Source organism: Schistocerca cancellata, chromosome 3 (assembly GCF_023864275.1).
Source record: "Schistocerca cancellata isolate TAMUIC-IGC-003103 chromosome 3, iqSchCanc2.1, whole genome shotgun sequence".
NCBI lineage: Eukaryota > Metazoa > Arthropoda > Insecta > Orthoptera > Acrididae > Schistocerca > Schistocerca cancellata.
The window spans coordinates 307,164,417-307,183,831 of record NC_064628.1 but is presented as its reverse complement, the minus strand read 5'-3'; the positions used below and the strand labels follow the sequence as shown (position 1 = coordinate 307,183,831).

General features: G+C 36.7%; 1 protein-coding gene across 2 annotated transcripts in view; it reads right to left on the bottom strand.

Moving 5' to 3' along the window:
• LOC126175007 (anamorsin homolog) overlaps positions 1–17,494 on the bottom strand; it is a 43,348-nt gene extending 25,854 nt beyond the window's left edge. The window contains exon 1 of one of the 2 annotated variants that reach the window (XM_049921493.1): positions 17,254–17,494. In XM_049921493.1, coding sequence (XP_049777450.1) covers positions 17,254–17,407 — 154 coding nt within the window. In that variant the 5' untranslated portion in view covers positions 17,408–17,494. Of the gene's footprint in view, positions 1–15,764; positions 15,787–17,253 lie in introns of those variants that run through there. The other variant, XM_049921494.1, reaches the window with a different exon arrangement.
• Positions 17,495–19,415: the final 1,921 nt, after the last annotated feature.

Below are 19,415 nucleotides of genomic sequence, written 5' to 3'. Positions count from 1 at the left end.
TACACCTATATGATAGCAACATACTGTAAAAATTTCTGACTGTGAACAAAGATATGAATTTTTGAAAATGAGGAAATAATTCACATTACTTTACAAATGATCTTACGGCTGCTGCCTATTTAAATGGTTTATTGTTTCACTGTAATAAAATTTAATTGCGACATATATTTAGTTAACACTATCACCCAATATTCATTTGGTTTATTTATTTTCAATAACGCAATATTAAACAATAGGAGCTTTCGCTTTTGTTCTATGGGAATAAAAATGCCCATTTACATTTAGGTTTATTGTCAATAAAGAAGTACATTATTGCTGGGTGTGGCATTGTTGTACTCAGTCTGTTCTAAAACCTTTGTTAGAGTGGATGTACATACTTCATCGAGAGTGTAGAACATGTTATGTGCTTTGTTCTGTGTGTAATTTGTAATTAATTTTGAGAGATTAACTGGAATGCAATAACATGGATGAACAGTGCTCTGTTGAACAGATAGCAAGTGAAGTGTGTCACAAAACAGTTTACGGTTCAGTTTCAAAAAACTTGAAAAAATGTAAATGACTTTGTTGAAGTTAGACAAACTTTGTTTAAATTTTGAGTAAGTTCTTCTGTAGCATCAGTGTGTGAGTATCATGAGGAGGAATATATTCTTAAGTACAACCACATTTTTGGAAAAAAGTGCTGTGATCCACTTAAAGTCCATAAAAACCCTATTACTAAAGGTTTGAGGGAAATAAAACTTGAACATTTGTCCTTGTTATGTGAGAGTGAAACAGCTTCCGAAGTACAACGTAATGTGATTGTTGGAAATTCCCTGTGCCCAAATTGTTACTCAAAAATGTTTGTTGTGAATCCAGAACCAGAATCATATAACCTCGTTAATGACATTTATATTCCTAATGAGGTAGCTGTTAGCATATTGGATTTTGCTTGCTCTAAGTTAGACGTATCTCCTGCTTTGAAAATAATAAAATTAAGAAGCAGAAAAAGAAAAGCACCTAATGAAAACAAGGTAAAACAAATTTCACACAAAATTAGAAAAGACTTGGAATCATGCTTTAACAATACAGATAACAACATTATTTCTGAAAAAGAAGAAAACCTACCACCAGCATCATGTGACACTGAATATTTGAGCTTAATAGAGAAATTAAAAATTAAATGTTCAGTGACATCTAAAGAGAAAAAAAGTCAAAATTTTAAGTTTGTTCCCTGACTCATGGTCAAGAGAAAAAATAGTTTATGAATTCAACATTTCTCATCGTTTGGTTAAACTAACACGAGAATTAGTGAAAGAGCAAGGCATTCTTCCAGTTTTAGGAAAGAAGAAAGGAGTAGGTATAAGTGAAGAAACAATTAAAAAGATCCAGCAGTTTTTTGAAGATGATGAAAACAGTATAATCTGCCCAGGTTGCAAAGATAGCAAAAGTGTTGTTATAAATGGAGTTAAAGTAACAAAGCAGAAATGACTAGTGCTATCAAATTTAAATGAACTTTATGCAGTTTTCAAAAATTGTCATCCTGAATGCAAAATTAGAAGGTCAAAATTTTGTGACATCTGCCCTAAGGGGTGCATTTTGGTTGGAGCCTCAGGAACACACTCAGAATGTGTTGTTTATATCATCAAATTATCAAACTGATGATTGCAGGTGCAAAACTCAGTGACCTTAACTACAAAAAGTTACAATACTTAATGGTCTGTGACACTAACAGTTATGACTGCACGATTTGCCCTGGTAAGGAAACCGTTATTGAACTGTTTCACGAATATGATGAGGAAATGCCAGACAGCATTACCTCCAAACAGTGGGTCACAACTGACAGGGCAGAAATGGTAAGTGGTTAAATATCAGGAAGAGTACTTGGAATCATTAATTGATAACTTACAAACACTCAAAAGTCACCACTATGTTTCTAAAATCAAAAGTAAGTTTTTGAAGGACAAGAAAGCACAACTTTATGGGCCTGAATGCATAGTGCTAGCTGATTTTGCAGAACATTTTACATTTGTGATTCAGGATGCAATACAAGGGTACCACTGGGTCAATGATCAGGCAACAGTGCATCCATTTATTCTCTACTTTAAAAATGAGAAAGATGTAATTTGCAGTTCTTCAATTTGCATTCTGAGAGACTACTTGGAGCACAACACTAGGGCTGTACACGTGTTTCAAAAGTATGTAATAAATTACATAAAAGGTTGAGAAGCTGATATACTTTTTAGATGGAAGTGGTAGTCAGTATAAGAACAAAAAAGAATTTTTCAAATCTGTGCAACCACAAAACAGACTTTGGGTTGGAGGCTGAACGGCACTTTTTTGCATCTTGCCCTGGTAAAAATGAATGTGATGGTGTAGGAGGTACAACAAAACATGAAGTACAAAAGCCAGCCTACAAAGACCAGCCACAGACCAAATTCTCACAGTACAGGACATGTATGTCTTTTGCAAGGATAATATTAAAGGCATTGCCTATTTTCTGATCAAGAAACAAGTGGTTCTGTATATGAAAATAACACTTCAAACCAGATTTGAAAACAGTATAGCAATAAAAGGAACAAGGCATTTCTACAAATTCCTTGGCATTGCAGAAATGCAATGCTATGTAACACCAGAAAACGAAATTTATGAGGATCATTGTGTCAATAAAATTATATCTCTGTCTTTATCACTGAATGACATGATGGACAGTGGTGGCTTGCAGAAGTTGAAAGAATAAGTTTGGAAAACGATGTTTTTGTGCATTTTTACCACCCTGCTGGCCCAAGAACATCATTCAAGAAATCTACTAGTGACAAAAGTTAGGATACCAATGAAAAATGTTTTAAGGAAACTTTCAGTGCTTGAACTTACCACAGCAACTGGGAGGCCTTATTATACATCACAGAAGCTGTTGGAAGAAATAAGTGTTCTTAACATTCACCTCCAGTTTTAGGAACAGTCGCATCTAGAAGGATGTTAATTGAAAATATATATTTTAAGTATGTCAAAATAATAATAAATGTTAATTTCAGTGATGTTTCCGCTTTTTGTATATAATTCAGTACCTTACTTCAATAACAATTGATTATATCCTGCCAAAATCACACATGAATAGGCAACAGCCACAAGATCATTTGTAGAGAAATGTGAATTATTTCCTCATTTTCAAAAATTCGTATCTTTGTTGACAGTCAGATATCAATGTTGAAATTTTTTACAGTATGTTGCTATCATATAGGTGTACAAACTGTGCAAAAATCATATTTTTATTTTCATACCCACCTGAGATAACTAACCCCAAACTTTACAAAAAATGAAAATTTTCAAATTTAAAAAATTCATAAAAAATTAAGGAAATATTTGTAAGTGTTCTTGCTCTGTATGAGGCTGGTAGTGTATGATGTGTAACTATAGGAAAAAACAGACTCTCATAATTCACTCCTCCTTTGTTATTTTTTGGGACTAAAAAGTGGATTTTTGAAAATTTGGATACCAAACCTTAGAGGTCATTTTGACTGGTTATTTTTGAATTTGGGGTGTTTCGTGTAATAGACACTGTCTCCAGACTGAAAAATTGTCGCATGCCTACAAATAAAAATGGCCGCCATCCAGTAAGGGTGCAAGATAAATTATTTTAAAAAACTGTTTTGAAGTCCTCAATTATAGGGTAATCACATATAAAAAATTAAAATATTTAAAAATTGACAAGAAACCAACTTAATTTTTATTGGCCTACTTTATTTGAATTGACCCACTTCCTCTAACAGTTGATTGCCATTACTGCCGCTGAAGAGGGACTTTTCGTAATTCAGAAATATGGATTGTGTTATGTGAGCTACTAGGTGTGCATAATTGATATTGGCAAATTTGTAGGAAATGCAAACATCAAACACCATCTTGCCAAGAGACAGTAACACCTCACAGTGGGCTTTGGACCAGAAATTTTGTTACATCAACAGCTTGCAACGTCATCTGACGATGGCAGTTTGTCATAATGCATAATCCATTTGGAGAAATAAAAAGCGATGCAGACGGAGAATTTTTGTGTACGGGCATCATGGTTGCTGACCTCTAAGAAGACTTTCAGTCTTTGATTATTAATTCTGGGAGTGCCATTAGCGAGTGTTATGGAGCCATTACTATTTACCATTTATATAAATGATCAAGGTGATAATGTTCAAAGCTCCATGAGGCTGTTTGCAGACTATGCAGTTGTCTGTAGGAGGGTAGCAATGCCAAAAGACTGTAGCAAAATGGGGGAGACGTGTGGAGCATCAACAACTAAATGGAAGTGTTGATCCTGAGCAGAAAATAAATGTAACATATCACTCATACATAAATAACAAGATCAATTGTTGTTTAATTACACTACTGGTGAAAAGTCACTGGTAACAGAAACAATCATAACAGACATACGAGTAACCATATCTAAAAGTGGAATTTATCCACATGAAATTAACTAGGGTCATTCCATGTCAACGAGTCCTAGAGCATGTTCCCCTTGGCCATCTTCAATTTTGATGGCTCTCTCTTCCTCTGTGACTTCTTCCTTCTCCAAAAGCGGTAATGTACAGGTGGGGCAGAGTGTACGTCTGATCTGCCATTCTGAGTACCCATTTTTCCCGAATACAGTTTTGAGGTGTTATCGCTCATGGGGCATACTCTCTGCATCAGAGATGGTGCGTGCCCTGTGCACCAGTGTTTTTAGCACCCTATTCCTCTGCGAAGGGTGGTGGCAGCTATCTGCATGCAAATACAGGTCGGTGTGAGTTTTCTTCCTGTATTCCCCCGTGGTCCAGGGTGCCACCCACTCTTCTTTTGACCATGACATCCAGGAATGGTAATCTTTCTTCTGCTTCGGTCTCCATAGTGAATTTGATGTTTGGATGTATGGAGTTCAGGTGTGTAAGGAAGTCTACGAGAGCTTGTCCCTTCCATGGGGCCAGATCACAAATGTGTCATCCACATAACAGAGAAAACAAGTAGGTTTCCATTTGGAGGACGCCAAAGCTTCCTCCTCGAAGTACTCTATATAGAAATTCATGACCACAGGCAAGAGTGGGCTCCCCATTACAACTCCTCCTGTTTGCTCATAGTATTCTAGATTAAAGAGAAAATACGTGGTGGTCAGAAGATGCCTTAAAATGTCAGTCGTCTTCTCGTCAAATTTCTGTGCAATAAGCTCAACTGACACTCAATGAGGCACCCTGGTGAATAATGAAACAACATCAAAACTCACCCAGGATATCTGAGTCTTTCAGCTCGAAGTTGTCGAGACGTTTTACAAAATCCACAGAATTACGAACGTGATGAGGGCATTTATCTAAATAAGGGCTTAGTAATTCTGCCAGGTATTTGACCAGCAAATATTTAGGTGCCCTAATGTTGCTGACAATTGGGCGTAATGGCACCTTTTCTTTGTGTACTTTAGGGAGTCCATAAAGTCTTGGCGGTACAGGTCCTTGAGGTGTCAATTTCTTGGTAAAACCCTCTGGTAAATCCACGTCCTTGAGAAGAACCCTAGTCTTGTTCTCCATCTTCTTCGGAGGGTCAGCATTGATCTTCCTGCAAGATTCATCATTTAGCAGGCTCTGCATCTTCTCAATGTAGTCGTTATGGGAAAGAACAACCATAGCACTGCCTTTGTCAGCCAGAAAGACAACAATCTCAGGACTCTGTCTCAGGTCTCGAATGACTGACCTCCCCCTGCTGGTAATATTCGACTTGATCGGTTTAGCTATCGTCAGACCACGGCAGGTTTACTGGCATACTTCTTCAGCTGCTTCAGGTGGTAGTCGCGCAGCAATATGTTCAACTGCGCTGACAATGCCCGCTTCTCCGGAACAGAAACTGCATCCCCAGTCAGCTCAATGTCTGTGAGATTGATGACAGTCTTGCGTGGGGCCCCCAGTGACGGTTTGTCAGAGAAACGAGAGAATTTATATATCTGCCGTCCCGAGGCCTTCTTATGTGCAGAATCGGTGGTCACCCATGTAACCCCACCAATCCAGTCCCAGGTCTCAGTTGTTGATGTAGTTTAAGTAGTTCCTGGGAGTTGTACTCAAGGCTGCATCTGATAAAGTGCACCCTCTCACAAACCAAGGCGAGGCTAGTATGCTTCTTAATTCTCATAGCTTCATAGCTGCTGCAGAATTGATGTGATGCGTGACCTTAGCAAAGTTTGGCACAACCTGATCGGCACGACATCTCTTCAGAAAAGCAAGAGCACTCAGCAAACGACTCCTTCAGTGGCACAGCTTGTCGAATTTCTTCATGCTGCTATACATCTCCTCCCTGTAGAGGTATATGATGTGATTCTTCAGTTTCTCCCAGTGTATTTCTTGCTCGAACAGTCCATAGTGCCCAACGGGCACAATATTTCGGCGATCAGACATGTCGCCATCGGCAGGTGCACTGACGAACTGAGCTCCTGAGGGTGGGTGGTCATCTTAAATCCCCTCCCCCTGGGAGGTGTTGTTCTGCAGTCCGCGCCCAGTGCCGTGCGCCGGCAGTCGCTGAGACGTTGGCTTTGGTGCATGTGGTGGCGTCAGTGTAATTGCCTCATCCATCCTAGTCGCCCGTTCGTTTCTTTCACTGAGGGTCTTTCTAATTAGACTCAATGCTGGTTCCCATGCCCTGCTGAGGTTGTAGCCGCAATCTCGGATGATGAGTCCGTCCCTGATATGAATTCCAATAGCCCCTCTAAAGATGCTGTCCCAGTATTTAGATGTCTGTGCCAAGACCCTGGTATGTAGTCCATTCCGTGATTTTTGGACAAATAGTGCTCTGTGACTGCTGACTTGTTAAGAGTACCTAAGTCGAGTGTGCCTCTGATGTTCTCGGCAATGATCTTCGATGGTCCGCACTGTCTGTTCCCACACTGACACGGAATCTGGTATATGCCGGCCTTCCACAAACCGAGATCGTCTTTGACACTCCCAATAATGCTCATGTTTTATTGGGTGGGCAAGTTGTGGTTAAAATGGAGAAACAAGATCAAGACAATAGGTGCAGTTACAGAAATGCAGGTTCCCCATGCCATTTAATGACATACAACACCTTAACAGGATTGAAAGCTGCAAAGGAACTTTCATTAGAACAACAAGAATTGCTTATTTGACAGAGTGGTTTATACACTACTGAAAATGCTGAACTATGCTTCCATCATGACCTTTACTACTACAAAGGTTTAAATTTTTGCAAAGATCATGCTGCAACACTTTTAGTAAGAAAAGCCATACAGCATGAAAAAAATTTGCTCTCAATCAACATGGAAACAGCTGACCAGCTAAAAAGGATAACCACATCTGACATTAAACGAGGCCAAAAAATGTGCCCATCCTGTAGAAAAAAATTTTATATAATGAAAAATCATAAATGGAAGTTACGGCTCAATCAGATGAAGATGATGCGACTAATGTTTCTCACAATTTGAATGCAAGCTTAACAGCCGTTGGAATACCACCTTTAAAATTTCAACGAATTGGTGCAAGGGATGCAACAGACTATGCATAGAGAAAAATATATAAAGTTGAAGGTGCTATTATTAAGAAAATTGTAGAAGTTGGAGGATTTGATCCCAGTGAACTGGAGCAACAATGCACAAGCAAGCCATGTTTGACTTTTTTAGATTACAGCCTGTTGATCTACGAATTGAGAAGAATGTTACATATATCATATCATAACAAGAAAATTCAAATTTTAACCTTAGTTCCCTGGTCTATCATAAAGACTATGGAAGAATTTTGCGTTCCAGAAAGAATGGTAAGAAAGGCTAGAAAGTTAAAAGCTGAACAGAGAATACTGAAACAGCCCAAAGGTAAATGCAAGAAAAAGCTTTCTGATGCTGTAAAGGCAAGAGTCACTTGGAATTTTTATGATGAAGAATGTAGCCAGACTTGTCCACATAAAAATTACTATTACGGTCTGAATAGATGGAGAAGAGGTTCAAAAACATAAGCACCTGTTACTGAGCAACATAAAATAAGTGTTTGTTGCTTACCACAATGAAAACAGAATCGAAATCTGATTTTCCAAATTTTGTGAATTAATGCCAAAGTGCTGTGTGACTGTAGGTGCAGCTGGTACACATTCAGTTTGTGTCTGCACACTACACCAGAATGTGAAATTAATGATAGCACACAGCCAATAAAAGAAGATTATAAAATTATACTGAGCAAAATTGTCTGTAATTTGGAAAAAGCCTTAAGGATTCCATGCTTCATTGCTGTGAAATATGTCCAGGAACAGAAGCTCTAAAGGAGTACTAGGAAAGTGTTTTTGCAGATATTGATTGTCAGTCTCCAATTCAGTTTAAACATGAAGATTGTATCTGTTCTTACCAAAAGAACAGATACCACTGGTGATCTTGCAGCTCTCAAAGAATGAAATTACAACGAAAGCCAGACCATTGGCTGCTTACAGACATTTATAAATATCAACAGGGACAGTTGAAAATGTGTGCCCCGACTGGAACTCGAACCCAGGATTTCCTGCTCTATCCGATTGAGCAATCGAGGACAGAGAGGATAGTGCGACTGCAGGGACTTATCTTTGGCATGCTCCCCGTGAGACCCACATATCCCACTTAAATGTGCACTGCACTCATTACTCGCGGCAGTCAATCTATCGATTCCCATAAGAGTTCAAGCAATGTGACTGCATCCGCACTGAAGAAGATCACTGGCCAGTAAACCTACAATACAAATGTAGTGTGTGGACAGTAAGTTGGAAATGTGGGTCTCATGGGGAGCACGCCAGAGAAAAGTTCCTGCAGTCGCCCTATCCTCTGTGTCCTCGATGGCTCGGTCGGATAGAGCGTCTGCCATGTAAGCAGGAAATCCAGGGTTCAAGTCCCTGTTGGGGCACATGTTTCCAACTGTCTCCATGGATATTTATCAACGTCTGTAAGCAGCTAATGTTCTGGATTTCATTGTAATTGCAATTTAAACAAATGTTTCAAACTCACAGACATACAACTGAAACCAGAGAAATGACAGTTGAAGAATTCTTGAAGAAAAAAACAAAACTTTCAGCCCTTTCTACTCACCACTACATTGTAAAGAATCAGAGCAGGCATTTGCAACTGGCTAAAGAAGGTCTCAAACCAGGAGAATTGATTACATTAACATTCCTTTATTGTGCAAGATACAGTTCAAGAATTTCATTGCGAAAATACCCAAGCTACATCATATCCACTTGACATTTACTACAATGATAATGAAGAACTAAAAGTCATCTGCTACTGCATGTTTTTTTAACTTACTCGATCAAATCTCTGAAGTGCACTTTCACAGAAATTAAGCATATTAATTATTTTAGTGACAGTTCTCCTGCCCAGTACAAAAATTTAAAGAACTTCCTAAATCTTTACCACCATCAAAAGATTTTGGCATTAATCCAGAATGTAATTTTTTTCGGAACAAGCCATGGGAATTCACCATGTGATGGAATTGGGTGTCCAATTTAAAACCAAATCTTAACACCAACTGATCTGTTTGAATATTGCAAAACAAATGGGCATTGAATTTATTTACACAAAAAAGAAATTACTGAAGTAGCAAAAATTGATCAAAAAAGCATTTTGAAGATGGATGTACAGTTTCCGGTACAAGAGAGCATCACCATTTTGTGCCAATTGATGAAAAGTGACTTCAGGTTCGTAGAGTGTCAAATGATACATTGTCCTTCATATAAAATGGTAAAGTTGCTTCTAAACATGTTGCCATTACTGAACTACAACCTGGCCAGTATTTTGCTTGTATTTATGGTGGAAAATGATGGACAGGAAATATCTGTGAAGTTTCATATGAAGAAAAAGATGCCCTGATTAATTTCATGCATCCTCATGGAGCTGCTCAAACATTTCACTGACCTGCTAGAAGAAAGATATGCTGGGTTCCAGAACAACAGATAATTGCAGCCATTCCAGTTCCAGATATATCACTGATGGAACAGCAATACAGTTTGCCAGAAGCAATAGTTTTGGACATCAGCAACAAATTTAAGGCATTCCACACCTTAAGAAGTCTGCATTATGCCTTGGGAACCAGAAAGACACACACAAAAGGCATGGGAATCTGCCAGACACCCACATTCAGATTTGAGAAGGAACCCATGTGTGGTTGACCTTGCCTGGCTATCAGCCATGGGCCATTAGTGATGCAGTTCAGTCACTGAGATTGGTAGTGGCATAGCCACCATGGACCAACACAAGGGTTTTTCTTGAATTGATACAAATGTAGATGAAAGCAAGAAGGCCCATAAGACGCATTCTGGCATTGGATTTTACCCACTGATAATGAAGATAGAGACTCTGGTACTTAAAAGCTTGGCTTTCAATATTATTTTGAAGCAGCAGTAAAACTGAGTATACATGCTAAGAAGCCTTTCTGTTCACAGCAAGCCGTAAGCACACAATCATCTATGACATGTTTGCCTAATATGAATCATTTCTGTCACTAGACTAATCTTGGTATTGTAAATCACATTGAAGTTTCCTTGCAAACTACACAAAAGTGACATTCCACTGGAGTAGTAAGGAAGAATAACCTAGCTACAGCTTACTGAAACTTAAGAGTAAGGTTGCAGTCTCGAATACAGTTTCAGTATGTGAATTACATCAATTTCTCAGTATATTCCACTGCAAAGTACAATATGCCACTCACAGCTAAATTCTGCAGCAGCAACACCTTTGCCTGAACATATTTAGTCTTGGGAAGAAGAGGAGGTTTGGGGAGGGAGGGGGCATTCTAACTAGTTTTTAGGAGCACTTATGTGGTGCCAAAAGAGAAGGCGAAGTACAGCAGCCTGCTGATTTGCGTTTGGTTCACAAGTCTTAACATGGTCAGCCAGATAAGAGAATATTATAAACAAATGTCAAAGACTGCTATCCAACTCTTGGTGCACATTATTACATTTTCCATCCTCTCAACATGTAAAAAAATCTACCAATAACATGTACTGACTACATAAGTATTTGATAAAGGAAACATCTTGCCACTGAACTGTTATCAACCTATCTGAGGCAGTGTCATAACAGACAATCTAGTTTGGTGTAGAGTGACCTGAACCTTCAATGGGTAATTTCATGTGAAATCACCCAGTGGCTGTTGCCCTTATGTCACATATTTTTCTGAAAATTTGGTGTAAGAATGTACATAATGAGTTAGGGTTAAAATATTTTTCTGGAATTTTTTGAGCAAAATTGTAATTAGGAGACCATTTTGAAATGTGGGCTCCTTCACCAACTGTCACTGAGAAACAAAGTGCCTTGTAAGTTTGTAACCACTATAACTTTTTTTATTTATGAATCAAATTTATTCAATTTGGTGTCATTGGAAAGTAAAAGAATAGAGCTATAATATACAAATTATTAAAGAGCTGTGTCTAAGCAACAAATGTTTGAAAATTTTTAATTAATGAAATTTCTCACCTATTTTTTGTGCAAATTTCAGGATTTTTTTTCCAGCAGAATCACAAATTGTTCTACTGTCATACTTTTCAACATAAAAAAAAATCAGAAGGGTGTTTGTTCTCTATAGTTAGATCTTATACTTTTTCAATAATGCTGTAATAATTAATTGCTTCAAATAGCTAATCAACAATACATGAAACAACAATAAAAAATTCAGTATAGCAGCAACACTCACATGCAACACAGGCTGTGTGTGTCAAGTTTTTGTGTGTCTGTGCACTGTACATAATCTGAAGGACCTTTTTGTCTTGATTTTGTGCTCCTTACATAAGCAGCCATTGTCTGGTAGGTTATTTGAAAGTACAGTCAAACCCCTTAATATGATAACGTTCAGGAAAAAGAGGCCCCTCAATATGAGACAGTGAAAAGGAACAATTGAAATTGAAAAGAGAAAGAATTCATCCAATCCATGGATAGTTGTGCTGTAATGTATAACCAGGGAGACTTAATTTGACTTCCATAAGCGCAATGGGTTGCATTTTTTCCAACGCATTACAGTGCCCTCTGGTGTTGTACAATTTTTATGAAGCAACGCTAGACCACCCAATCATATTATAATCTACAAATGTTTGTTGCAGTATATGCTTTGTTTAATTTTATTTATCAAATATTATAATGAGTGAAAAATGTTTGTTGCAGTATATGCTTTGTTTAATTTTATTTATCAAATATTATGAGTGAAAAAAGATCATGTATTTTATTTAATGTTTTTTTTCACGTGTTTTTTTATCAATTATCATTAGAAATAATGATATATTCATATACATATTATTATTATTTATTAATAATAAATAATTTTGTTTCATACAAAATTATATTATGATCAATGATTATTCATTTAAAAATACATTAAATTAAAATTTAGTCATATCTATAATTCCATTTTGAAGAGTTTTTATAATTAGTTATTACTCTTTAAATTATTATTTAGTCACTGTATGATATCATCAATTTAATTATAAATTAATAAATTGTGATTTGTATATTAATTTATTTATTAAACGTAATTTATATACTTGAAATATATATTACCTTCAAACCAATCATTAAACCACTCCATTTTAACAATATATAACCAAGTAATAAATATATAATTATTTTGTCATTGATTTTGTTATTGATAGTTGAGAGTTAATTTTTAGGTATTTCATTTTAAGGCTGTTAAGACATTATGTAAAATTTATTACTTATATATGATAATTCAAATAAAATAAATAAAACAAATTAAAATAAACATAATTCAATTCCACAATCAGAGGGTTTATGTATGCTGCTTCTATAGCAGCATCTGATTGACTATAATAAAATACGTCACACTATCAACGTGAGGGTTCTAGAATATCATATTGAGGAGTTTTACACATTGAGGAGTCTTACTGTAATACAAAGTTGTTTCATAATGTGAATATTAGAGATAAGTTAATAAAGTGGTCATTAACTCTTTCTCATTCTCCCCTTATAGATTCTTCATAGTACATTCTTGACTAATAGAGAACAAGAAAAAGTTTCAAAGCATCCAGTTCTTTGTTGATTTAATAGATATGTCAAGCCTGAATCAAGCTGATATTGAATTATTGAAGCTAACATGCACCTGTGAAAATATTGAGAGTGTTTGTACTTCTCACAAAAGGCTCTATTTGGGAGCATTCGAAGACAGACAAAGAATTTACTATGACCCTTTTAAGAAACATGGTAAAAAGACTGCTAAGAAATCTTTGAAACCTATTTTTTTTAACCATGGCAAGGCAATATAAAACCATTGGACTTATCCCAGGTACCAAGTTGTGGATAACAAGCTGTAAGGACATATTATCTCCTATGGGGGATAACCTTCCAGGGATGGATGAATGAAGTTGAAAATCAAGAATATACACCAGATCCATCTACAGCTCTTCAAAAACTCAATGAAAGTTCTGAATTACTTGAAATTTCACCATTTAAAGTTACCAAGAGAGCACGAGGCAGGCGTCCAGAATACTTTCTATCCAAGTCTCATCGCTTATAGCTTTAAAATACCAGCAAACAGCACCAGAAGTGCTACATGTTCCAGTGAAAAATGTGTGTGAAGAAACTGGCAGTGTTGAATGTACAGACTGTAATACTTTAACGCAAAAACTTACAGAAAAATTCAGCAGAAGTTCTGTTAAAGAAAAACTACAAATACTTACCTTAGCACCAGCTTCATGGATATAGAAAAAATCCAAATGTTTTTTGACACTACCGAATACATGGTAAAGAAATCAAGGGTACTGCTAAAAGATGATTGTATTTTGTCAAAAGGGAGTTATAAAGTGGGAAACAGAATAGGTAAGGATGTGGAAAAACGTGTCCAGAATTTTTACTGTGAAGATGACATAAATCACATTTCTGCTTTTAAAAAAACTTCCTGTCTGTCCCTTCAGAAAATGGTAAAAGAGTCAATAAGACAAAAGGACTAATTTTACATAGGCCTAATCTGAAAGATGTATACTTAGCTTTCAGAGAAAAATACCCTGAAGACAAAACTAGTTTTACTAATTTTGTGAACTTAGGCCAAAAGAATGTTACTGTAAACAGTTGTGGAATGCATAACGATGTGTATGCATGTATCACCAAAATGTAAAACTGTTAATGCATGCTGAACATGTGAAAGAACTGTACACTGAACTTCTACAGAAACTTGTGTGCCATCTGGAAAATGAGGAGTGCATGCTGCATCGCTGTTCTCAGTGTCCTGACGAATATGAAGTGCACAATTTTTTAATGGAGCTGGAGTCCTTACAAGATTTTGAAAATGTAGTATTCAAATAATTGATGCAAACTGATCGATCTACACTGGAGACATTAATGAAGACTACCAATGCATTTGTTGAGTATCTCATGCAAAAACTTCAAAACTTAACATAATATCACTATGTATCAAAATCTGAGTCACTACTTCAAATCAGGAAAATACCCTCCCTGATACTACATGCATCATCATAGTGGATTTTGCAGAGAACTAGACCAGTTTGCTTCAAGATGCTGCACAAGCATTTCACTGGCATAACATTCAAGTCACCCTTCATCCTTTCGTGGTGTACTGTAAAACAGATGATTGCAGTAAGTCAATGTAATTGTGTTGTATAAGTAACTGTTTGCAACATGATACAAACACGTTTTCCAGAAAACTGCTCTCACTTTTGGAGCAGTTACCACACATCCAGCATATTATGTATTTCGTAGATGGCAGTTCTGCACAATAAAAAAACTTAAAGAACTTTTTAAATGTATGCCATCACAAGCAAGATCATGGCGAAACTGCAAAATGGAATTTTTTTCCCACTAGTCATGGCAGAAATGCATGTAATGGAGTTGGTGGTACTATTAAACATTTAGCAACAAGAGCAAGTTTACAGCGTCCATATGACAGTCACATTTTAAGTCCAAAAGATCTGTTTACATTTGCCAAAACTCATGCTCCAGGAATAGAAACCTTTTATGTTACAACAGAGGAGATAACAAAGTTCACAAACGTTACAAAAACGATATGAGACTGGTTCTACCATTCCTGGGACAAGAGTGGATCATTTTTTCAAACCACTGAATGAAAACAAGTTGCTGCTGCATTCAAGTTCCTCTTGGAATTCAAAACACTGCCTCTCACACAATTAAAGAAGAAACATTTGTCACAGCTATCTACAATAACCAATGGTGGTGATGAGTGAAGAATACAGAGATGCAAAAGTGAAGTTCATGAGTCTAAGTGGCCCTTCCTCAAGTTATTGATGTCCACTTTACACTGATGTTTGCTGGATACCGTATGAAAACATTTTAATAACTTTGCCTGCTCTTAGTGCAAGTACAAGTACTGGTCGTTTATAAACTTTTGAATCAGACATAATATCGTGCATTGAAAATTTGTTTGAAAGAATGAATGCTTTTTAGAATTTTATGAATGTGTTTTATGAGAACTGATCATCATTTGTGACCACTAGGTAAGAGTCACAAAATGAAACGCGTGTAATATTATTTATGTTCTTTCTGTTTTAAATGAACAAACACCCTTCTCATTTTTTTTATGTTGAAATGAATGACAATAGCAATTCTTCGAGACAAAATTTAAAATGGTGAAACTTGTGATTTTGCCGAAAAAAATTCATGAAGTTTGTAAAAAAAAAAATGTTGAAAAATGACTTTAATTACAGATTTGCACATATTTATATGCACAGTTACAGGATTTTTATAGTTTAGTGATATAGTTGGTCCTTTTATCTTTCTAATAACACCAAATTGAATAAAACTGATTTATAAATAAGGGAGTTATAGTAGTTAAAAACTTTCAACCTACCTTTCATACTGACGCCAGATGGAGAAAATGCTAGACATTTCAAAACGGCCCCCAGACTAGTTTTTACCTAAAAAAACTGAAAAAATATTTTATCACTTTCTATTTATCTACTTTCTTACACAAAACTTTCAAAAATATCTGTGACATGATGGCAGCGAGATTTCTTTATTTTGGGTGATTTTAAATGAAATGAGCCCAAGCCTCTTCTCATTATTTATACAAAGCAATCACCCTTACATTACAGGTCAAAGCTGACGGGTGGAATCGGATGCCTCCATTGACCCAAGGTAAGCACTAGCCACCATACATGCTTCTCCGTAAATTTCACTTGTGAATCATAACAATTTGTACACTTACCCCATTAGCACTTTAATCAGACATTTCTCCTGCCACAGTGAATGGAATAATTTGGCATGTCATATGACAGAGTATGAGTGCTTTTACTGTTACTGACAAGAATGAATGCAGGATAGGAATGTATCATGCATATAAGTTCACTTCATTGAACCAGATTGTCACTGCCAGGAACATGGGTATAGGTACTGGGCTTTTCGCACCCCATTATGTCGAGAGTGTACAAGATGTACCGTGAATCAAAGAAAATGGTAATTACCACGAGAATCAATGCCTTCAAGCTAATTATTATTGACCCAACATATGGGAGACACACAACAGCAAAGTGTTCACTAGTTTCACGCTGGACAACAAAAACGGGGAAAGCCATCCCATGTGTAATCATGCAACAGTGTACAGAAGCCACTATCCATGTTAAACTCCCCTCATTGTCAACACAGAGCTCCGAGATTAGCATAGGCACACTATGTATGAAAAAGATGTATAGATTGATATGTTGGATACCACTGGACGAGAGAATGATGACAAATCAAAAGTGGAAATGTGTACTGCATTCCAACAAACACCACATACACAGATGATAATGACAACGACATGTGAATCTTTGGTCTGATCATATGAATCCATATCCAGTCATACACAATCCGACAAAAATACACACAATCCCACCTCCCTTAACCAGAGTTTGGGGACGCTCCACAGTGATGAGAGTCCCAATAATACTGAAACACTTGCCATTAATTATTTTGAGAGCAACTGCGTAATACTATTTATAAATAATGGTCTTTACTTTTCTGAAGCACACTTCAGGAATCAAGCAACGTCCAGATGAATACTGAAATATTCCATTCATTCAACATGACAAACCTTGAATACATTATATTGCGAAAAATAACTCACTGAAATGTTAAAGGTTTGCCCGATGAACCACGTAACAACCGCACTAATACAAAATAGTTATATGAACAATTGTGAACGAGGTATCGTTCGGTGACTTGCATTTTTGACATGCTGTACAATACTATTCATACACTGGAAACAACACTTGCATCATCCCATGAATATTAAATATTACCGGTAGAAGTGCTACAAACAGAGAAGATAATCACGCAAGTACGGATGAAAAAATACGCACCCATTGTTAAACGTTCCGCATTTTCCACCGCTACGTTCCCGTTCGCTCCCGTAACATTCCTCACTTCTTTCACTACATCTTCCAAAGTTCCTCCCGCCGATGACTTTCCCCACAACACTAACACATTCTGTCCTGCTCTTATTTCCTTCCACATTTTCTCGGTACGCTTATCGCTAACAACTAATTTCGGAACACACTCATCACAATCATAACAAACAGCAAAAATTTAATAATATCTCTGGCTTGATATATATTTGCATCCATAATCCACAGAGTAGAAACATCTCTGGCGTGAGCATTGTGTTCTGCGCATGTTGTGAAATATGAACACTAACCTGGAATTATCACCTGATCTCATGGAAACTGTCACGTTTTTATACTTTCTTCAGACTTCTAAACTAATAATATTACTCATATTTATTGCGTTTTCACCATTTGTCCATTCGTAATAGCAATTTGAATTACTGTTGATGCTACAGGTGCAAAGAGAAATACATGGAAGGAGACAGTTTGTGTTACATGCACACGAAACGCACTGTGTCGCTGTGGTTAGATTTTGAAGAAATGTTTTAAATCCGTGCAAAATGTGTCTCATTTATTGTTAGTGATAAATATAAAAGGCTGTTTAAATCCAGAGCTCGAAAAATGGTCATTTCTTTTGATAGTTGTGAACCTTAGAAAAGATGTAGAAGCTAGGGTTTTTTTCCGCTTTAAACATTTCTGATAGCTCAGGAGAACGTAATTCGTGGCCACTTTGTTTCAAACTGAAATATACTTCACATGTGATACTATGTAACATGAAGAAACAGTTTTGTGTTTTATTCAAATCAAAACATACGTGAAATATTCCACTCTTGCTAGGGTAGGATTCTTTGCAATACAGAGAAGAAAAACTGGATTTGCGCGCGCGCGTGCGTGTGTGTGTGTGTGAGAGACAGAGAGAGAGAGAGAGCACGAACATTTTAGACTATAGAAAATTGAAAGTAAACAGGAAGTTTGTATGAAATGAAGACATGCGAAGTACATGAAAACTGGAAAATACGACATGCACAGAAGGAAATTTCAGCATTTATCTTAAACACATTTTCTGCACAAGTCTAGTACACAACAACTGTTTTCTTTATTCTTAACACAACTCTGGCATCTGTTGTATTTATGCAGGTTAACGCAGCTAATGACAGGTAACAAATATTTAATGGACAAAATAAACTTATGCTTTATTCGCACAACACATATTAATACATTTGACTACCAAATTATACTACGTTGCCCCATCAACAAAAACGGAACATGTATATTCCATAGAGTCTAATGCACACTGCACATCATATCTTGTGCGCCACTATGCACGCTGGAAAATGTTTTATGTAAGTCTGCAGGCTTTCGTGGCAGTTGTCACTGAAGTTAAAATCTTCTGGGTTGTTAGGCCGCATCATGTTTCTTCTAAATTGTTTGACGTTTCGACCCCTCTGCTGCGATCTTCCTCAGGATCTTTTGGTGTCCACTACTGCTAGAACACTGTAGTAGTGGACACGAAAAGATCCTGAGGAAGATACCAGCAGAAGGGTCGAAACGTCGAACATTTTAGAAGAAAAATGATGCGGACTAACAACCCAGAAGATTTTAACTTCAGTGGAAAATGTTTGTTCACATATCCCCAACACTCCCCCTTGAAGAAACATTTTTCAGATACTCAACACTATACATCCCAGGTTAAACCATAATGTTTCACCAGCTTCTGAAATTTGTCCTTACTGAGAGGCTTGGTTAGGAGATCAGATAACATTTCTTCTGTGCATAGATAACTGAGTATTATATTCCCTTGTTCCACATGATGTCTTATAAAGTGATGCCTTGTGTCAATAAGTTTGGATCTTACACTGGTGACATTATTTTTTGCAAGTTTAATAGCTCCCACATTGTCACAAAATATCACACTTGGCTTTAATATTGGAGGAGATTCTATTTCAATCATCAGTGTACGGATCCAAAGAAGTTCTTGGATAGTGTAGGACAAGGCCATATATTCAGCTTCTACAGTACTCAAAGCAACAGTTCTTTGTCTCTTACTAGACCATTATATCAATCCTATTAGCCTAAAACAACTTCCAGTGATGGAGTGTCTGCTTTCCAACTCATTTCCCCAGTCTGCATCACTGTAT